The sequence below is a fragment of the Penaeus vannamei genome, chromosome 6 (genome assembly GCF_042767895.1).
Source record: "Penaeus vannamei isolate JL-2024 chromosome 6, ASM4276789v1, whole genome shotgun sequence".
In the NCBI taxonomy this organism is placed as follows: domain Eukaryota; kingdom Metazoa; phylum Arthropoda; class Malacostraca; order Decapoda; family Penaeidae; genus Penaeus; species Penaeus vannamei.
In genome coordinates this window covers 40029932-40038019 of record NC_091554.1, presented here as the reverse complement: position 1 = coordinate 40038019, position 8088 = coordinate 40029932, and the positions used below count along the sequence as shown (strand labels likewise).

The following is an 8088-nucleotide window of genomic DNA, read 5'->3' as shown; positions in this document are numbered from 1 at the left end:
TGCAGCAACACAGAGACATGTGCCAATGAAAATGGAGTTTGTATAAACGTAATGGATGACTGCAATGGCCAGAAAGATGATTCATTGTGCGATGAAGAGTACTGTACATGTTGCATTCGAAGTAAGTTGATGTACACCAGTCGTACCGGGAAAACGAGCGACATTCTTTTCCCCCTTTTTGTTTTTCTTTTTCCAAACAAGCAATCATGCTTTTTACTTTACTTAATTCTTTGGATTCTAGGAAAGATAAGATAGATTACCAATGCGTATATTTATTAATCGTATAAACATATATAATGGTTTAATTTTACAATACACTAATTTTTACCAGGTACTTCTAAGACAGGTAACTCTACTTTGTTTTGATGGAAATCCTAGCTGACAACTTTAGAGCTAAAATCCGCTCCTTATTGTCTTTCTCGTTTGATAGTGAGAAAGCCCTCCATAATATATGTTAAAGATAGACTGGGGTGAAAAGGGGACAGAGGTAAATGATCACGTTTTTGGCAAGGATGGTGCACCATGATATGCTAGACATAGCTAAATAATTAGTTATATAATCTTCTTTAAGGAATTCGAAGTAAAGCAAATATTTCACTCTTATTTACGATAATGGATTGCTCCAACCTATAAACAACCGTCATATTATTAAGCTCTTTTTCGAGGAACATACTATAAAATCAGCTTTTCAAACAATTGAAATTGATATGATACTCCAAGGATTTCTTAAAATTATCATCGTTTAGAATTGTTAGAAATACTATCAGTATTGCTAATGATAATCACTGTTGTTATAATAACTATTATAAATTAGTTATTTTTATTACAAGTATTAGGCTATAGCTATCATAAGGACATTGCTATTATTAGGATAGTTATTATAATCATTACCATAATCATCATCACCATTTTCATAATAATCATTGCTATTATCAATTATCATTATCAGTATTATTACTATTAATATTAAGATTGTTGTTATTATCATTAATTTTACCACCACTGCTGCTTCTGTCATAATTATCAAAATTATAATCATAAGTATCATCGCCATCGTCCTTATTATCATTATCATCATAATCGTGATTTTTGTTATCCTTATCTCACCATTATCATTATCATAATTGTTATTGCTTTGTTTCTTTCATCATATAATAATGATAATATCTATAGTAATTACAAAATTTATAACAATTATCAGTGTTATTAGTATCATCATCATCATCATCATTGTTATTATTTATTTCATTATCATTATCACTTTCATCATTTTTAATATTATAATTAACATAATTATCATAATCATTAATCATATCATTAATCATATTTATTACTTTAATAATGCAATCATTTTTATTTCAACCTTTATCACTCCTATTATATTTTTTCATCATTATTATTGTTAATATTATCATGGTTAACGATAAATAACAATAACACTAATAATAGTAGTAGTAGTATCAGCGATAACAATAATAAAATAACAATAGTATTAATATTGATATTAATAACAAAGATGACAATAACAGTGACAAATTATAATCATGATCATTATATTATCCTTATCCTAATTATCATTATTATTATTTTTGTCTTTGTTACTATTTCTTATTCTTAGTATCATTATTGCTTATTATAACTGTCTATAGTTGTAGCAGTATCATCATCTAGAACAGCAACAATAATAATAAAGATAACAAAATTATAATAATGGCTATAAAAACAATAGCAATAATGAAGATGAGGAGGAAAAGGATAATAACAGTTATAACAATATCACCATAGCTGTTAATAACAATACTATTATTACTCTTGTTAATTTTGTTATGATAATCATCACTATCATTAATATTATCAATATTATCATCCCCATTATCATGATCATATAAAAACTAAGTATTTACAAGATACTTAATATGATAATGATAATAATAATAATAATAATAATAATAATAATAATAATAATACAAAGATGAACACCAACAGATCATGTCTCCTTTGATTAACAATTCATTCTGATGATATTATGAAATTGTATCAAATTATCACAGTCCATTACAAAAATTATCAAACGCGAGAAGGATATGAAAATAATAATAATAATAATAACAAACCAATGAATATAAACAAATTCTTTTTCTTAGCTAATGATGTGATGTCACAAAGACATTAACTTGTCCCTTTATTTGCAGATATAACAACAGTCTCCACTACGTCAACTACAACTTCAACTTCCACAACCTCGACTTCAACCTCAACATCTCCCACCTCATCTACAACCACAACCAGTACTTCTACCACAACGTCATCCTCTACTACGACTTCATCTACAACCACAACCTCCACCTCGACTACTACAACCTCCACCTCGACGTCAACCACTTCAACTTCCTCTTCAACAACCTCCACCTCGACGTCTACTACTTCAACTTCCACCACTTCTACAACCACAACCTCCACCTCGACGTCTACTTCAACTTCCACCACTTCTACAACCACAACCTCCACCTCGACGTCTACTTCAACTTCCACTTCTACAACCACAACCTCGACGTCTACAACTACAACCTCCACCTCGACGTCTACTTCAACTTCTACCACTTCTACAACCACAACCTCCACGTCTACAACTACAACCTCCACCTCGACGTCTACTTCAACTTCTACCACTTCTACAACCACAACCTCCACGTCTACAACTACAACCTCCACCTCGACGTCTACTTCAACTTCTACCACTTCTACAACCACAACCTCCACATCTACAACTACAACCTCCACCTCGACGTCTACTTCAACTTCTACAACCACAACCTCCACGTCTACAACTACAACCTCCACGTCTACAACTACAACCTCCACGTCTACAACTTCCACCTCCACGTCTACAACTACAACTTCCACCTCCACGTCTACAACTACAACCTCCACCTCCACGTCTACAACTACAACCTCCACGTCTACAACTACAACTTCCACCTCTACGTCTACAACTACAACCTCCACGTCTACAACTACAACTTCCACCTCCACGTCTACAACTACAACCTCCACCTCCACGTCTACAACTACAACCTCCACGTCTACAACTACAACGTCCACTTCTACATCTACCACTTCAACCTCCACCTCCACGTCTACAACTACAACGTCCACTTCTACATCTACCACTTCAACCTCCACCACTTCTACGACCACAACCTCCACGTCTACAACTTCGACCTCGACATCTACCACAACTACAACCTCCACTTCTACATCTACCACCACTTCAACCTCAACAACTACCACAACCACGGGGGCTCCGACTACGGTTTCGCCAACCACCACTGCAGCCGCAACCACTCCACTGAACTCAACGCCAACCCCTTAACAACCCTTTAAGTTTTTATAACAGTTGGCAGTTGTTTTTCTCATGTATTTTTCTTCATATTTATCTGCCAACGTTTGAACTCTACAATATGTTAGCACAAAGTAACCAACCTTAAAGGACGAATTGTTATACCAGCTGTATTAGAAGGGTTAGGTAAAATAAATTTATAAACAAATAATAATGATGATGATAATAATGATAATAATAATAATAAGGATGATAATAATAAGAGAAATTAAAAAGAAAAACAAAAAACATCAAAAAGTACTCTTGTCATTTTTCTAAACATTCTTCGGGAGTTATTTATATATGTATTTTTAATTAATTTATTTACTTATTGTTTATCTCTTTCTTGGAGTATAATTTTGCAGCAATAGACCTGGAAATAAAATTATTGGAAGATGTGGTTGTTGGTTTTAATGTTCCTGAATCTAATTTGATCGATTCCAGTTTATGCGGTCATTGATTCATTTATTTTATCTATTCACTCATTCTTGGATGGAAGGGTTCATCTTCATTCATGAAATTCGAAAAATTCAAATAGACTGAATGACTGAAAACAATGAATGAAGGAACTCGGCCACTTTATCAGCACTAGAATTCACATCCAAAACTAGACAACTCGTGGTAGGGACTAATTCACTAGTTCAACATACACTATGAAATCTATATATAAAATATAAATAGCGCAGTTTCCTGGTTACATAAAAAGGAAGTCATGTAAACGGCAATTCAATAATAAAAAGAGAAGAAGAAGAAGAAAAAATGGAAATTTGAAAAAGACGTCCAACACCGAATTCCGGGTGAAGACTAACGGCGTTTAAAGCAGGTGTTTCGTTGGTCAAGAATTAATGTTCCGAGGCCATGAACTGCGCTGTTCGCTGATTAAATCCACTACCAAAGGCTAACCTAATTGTTGCTAATCTGCACAACTGGCTCTTATAAGCGTCAAACCAGAAAAAAAATACGCTTAAACTCCAGTAAATCAAAAGAAATGTTTTAAATAATTATATCTACCCTAACCTCTTCACAAAGCATAATATTTCCTCCTAGATGCATATGCGGTGCCCTTAAAAGAGTGGCAAACACTTCCAATTGGCAACTCTGACACCTTCAGTCGCTATCAAAACAAACGAGAAAAAAATAATAAAAGGGCATCACTAAATCAAAATGCTCTCACTGATATATCCATTTCCATATATACAATTTCATAAAGTTGAAAATAAAAGTTACTAAATACAATACCAACAGAGGAATGTTATTTGAAATTTAGAAAAAATGATTTCGGTCTTCAAGAACTGTTGGTTGGCATATAATTTTCCAAACAGTATAAGAGATTTAACACTAATAACACAGATGCAGTTAATGATGATGATAATAATAATAAAAATCATTATCATTATGATTATCATAAAAGTTATTATTATTGTTATTATCGTTATATTATTGTGCCACTGTTATTATTGTTGTTATTGTTACCATTATTATCATAATGGCGATGACAATAATAATGATAATGATAATAGTGAAAATAATCATAACAGTTAATAATATAGTTTACCATGGTAACAGCAATATATATATATATATATATATATATATATATATATATATATATATATATATATATATATATATATTATTTCAAGTGATTCATTTATTCAAAATTGTTTAATATAATTAGCCAATAACAATTCCTTTGTTATAATATAATCTTATCTCCTTATCAAGTGCCAAATTTAGATAGATAAATGGGTAGACAGAGGCACAGATATAAGTATATAACTTGTCTGCTATTAATATAATAAGTACATTAATATTTAACAACATGCATACAGTATTAAACACAGTTATTATTGTTAATTCCTGAAATAGGATAGATAGATCATTAGAAAAAGGAGTATGGCTTTAGTGATACTAGTGATGCTACGGCAAAGACCAACAAACATGCTCTGACTGAATTCCAACAAGATAATGATTTTAGATCTCTCCCTGGGGAAATATTGCCTTGTAAAGATTTGGTCTAATCTCTAAACTTCAATTGTTTAAGATTATATCAATGTTGGATTTTGGAATATATGAAGTAATGTTAATGGCCTTTGCCTATGCGCCAAACGTAACATCACAAGGGATCGCAAATTACGTTCATATTTGTGATTATTATTTTTTCTGGTTTGTTGTTTTTCAACATTACTTTACCAATTCAAACTTTTTTCATTGAATAGTAAGTACGTATGTTCTCTACGTATTTTCTCATTTCGAGAAAATTTTAAGAGAACAATTCTTAACTTTCATTCCCATAATCTCCTTTATATCCTTTCAATTGCATTAAATTTCACTTGCTTTAGACATATTGTTATGGAAATTTAAAAAACAGAAAAAAGAAAGAAAAACACACGAGGCAGCGAAAAAAAGCCTAATTCTAAGCAAGAAATTTTCCACCACAAAGCAAATGATCGAAGTGAAACCTAAATAGTGATTAAGGTCCTCCTAATCCTCCATTTCAGGTTGACGCCGCCCCCTGCTTACCTTTACTGGTCTGCAAATTCTTCCCCTTCTCTGTGCTGGTAGGATAGAGCCGTTAAGTCCGGAATGGCCAGGCCACGACTTGTCACTGTTGGCGGGTATTGCAACCACTATCCACTGCTCGTTTGCGCCATTGCCATTAAATTCGAACCTGTATATATGTATATATATATATATATATATATATATATATATATATATATATATATATATATATATATATATATATATATAATATAATATATATATACATATATATATACATACATATATATATACATATATATATATATATATATATATATATATATATATATATATATATATATATATATATATATATAAGTTATGTATGTATGTGTGTGTGTGTGTGTGTGTGTGTGTGTGTGTGTGTGTATGTGTGTGTGTGTGTGTGTGTGTGTGTGTGCATATATGAATATATATATATATATATATATATATATATATATATATATATATATATATATATATATGTATTCTCTCACTCTATCTATCTATATCTATCTATCTATCTATATATATATTCACACACATCGAATTGCAAGGTCATATTATTCAGTTTCAGTGTTAGTTGCCATTTCCAATAATACCAATAATAATCCTAAACCTGATGAACAAAAACCATATGGACCCATATAGACGATATCCTAGATATTAATATCTGTATGATAGTCTATGGCCGCCGCCTCTGCATTTATAACAATTTTACGACCAGAAAAAAAAGAAAGTAGCCAGCTTCTATGAGAGAAGAACACCAAGGTAGGCCTACCTGTGTGGTGCCTTGCTTCAACAGTAGGAAGGGGTAAGATTATGGTTAGCCTTCTTCCGGCATTTATAGTATTTGTATAACGAGGAAGGAAGGTTACTGAGGTAAGCCTACCTTGTGCACACACACACACACACACACATATATAAGTTTGTAAGTATACACATACATTTATTCATAACACAGACACACGCGCTTATATATGTATTTATATATACATACATATATATATATATATATATATATATATATATATATATATATATATATATATATATATATGTTAACAAATATACTTGTTTGTTTTATAAGTTGTCTTTTACAAGTATAATTTGGTTTCATATTACTGTGTTTACAACGTGTCTTTTTATGTACATTGTTATTCGTGTTTACAAATCCACATTCGATTATACAGTTTAGGAGAAAAAAAATAGTGTTCGTGAAGTGTAAATTAACCTTTGTCTAGTATTGGACGCTGATATCAAAATTGGAAAAAGGAATGGTCCGCATGAATATGGTCTACCATAAACAGACTGGTCTACCATAAGCAGCCTGGTCTACCATAAGCAGCCTGGTCTACCATAAGCAGCCTGGTCTACCATAAGCAGCCTGGTCTACCATAAGCAGCCTGGTCTACCATAAGCAGCCTGGTCTACCATAAGCAGCCTGGTCTACCATAAGCAGCCTGGTCTACCATAAGCAGCCTGGTCTACCATAAGCAGGCTGGTCTACCATAAGCAGCCTGGTCTACCATAAGCAGCCTGGTCTACAATAAGCAGCCTGATCTACCATAAGCAGCCTGGTCTACCATAAGCAGCCTGGTCTACCATAAGCAGCCTGGTCTACCACAAGCAGCCTGGTCTACCACAAGCAGCCTGGTCTACCATAAGCAGGCTGGTCTACCATAAGCAGCCTGGTCTACCATAAGCAGCCTGATCTACCATAAGCAGCCTGGTCTACCATAAGCAGCCTGGTCTACCATAAGCAGCCTGGTCTACCATAAGCAGCCTGGTCTACAATAAGCAGCCTGATCTACCATAAGCAGCCTGGTCTACCATAAGCAGCCTGGTCTACCATAAGCAGCCTGGTCTACCACAAGCAGCCTGGTCTACCATAAGCAGGCTGGTCTACCATAAGCAGCCTGGTCTACCATAAGCAGCCTGATCTACCATAGGCAGCCTGGTCTACCATAAGCAGCCTGGTCTACCATAAGCAGGCTGGTCTACCATAAGCAGGCTGGTCTACCATAAGCAGGCTGGTCTACCATAGGCAGCCTGGTCTACCATAAGCAGGCTGGTCTACCATAGGCAGCCTGGTCTACCATAAGCAGGCTGGTCTACCATAGGCAGCCTGGTCTACCATAAGCAGGCTGGTCTACCATAGGCAGCCTGGTCTACCATAA

The 8088-nt window shown here is 33.7% G+C and overlaps 2 protein-coding genes across 3 annotated transcripts in view; both read left to right on the top strand.

The window, feature by feature from the left end:
- The window catches only part of LOC138861976 (protein psiQ-like), a 4289-nt gene extending 4260 nt beyond the window's left edge, over window positions 1-29 (top strand). Inside the window, exon 7 of the mRNA XM_070122469.1 lies at window positions 1-29. This exon is cut by the window's left edge and continues 3 nt beyond it. Within this exon, the coding sequence (XP_069978570.1) occupies window positions 1-29 (29 nt within the window).
- LOC113829037 (dynein heavy chain) overlaps window positions 1-3779 on the top strand; it is a 7432-nt gene extending 3653 nt beyond the window's left edge. For both annotated transcript variants that reach the window (XM_070122989.1, XM_070122991.1), the window contains exons 3-4: window positions 1-121; window positions 2193-3779. The exon at window positions 1-121 is cut by the window's left edge and continues 932 nt beyond it. In XM_070122989.1, the coding sequence (XP_069979090.1) occupies window positions 108-121; window positions 2193-3384 (1206 nt within the window). In that variant the 5' untranslated portion in view covers window positions 1-107 and the 3' untranslated portion in view covers window positions 3385-3779. The remainder of the gene's footprint in view (window positions 122-2192) is intronic.
- Window positions 3780-8088: the final 4309 nt, after the last annotated feature.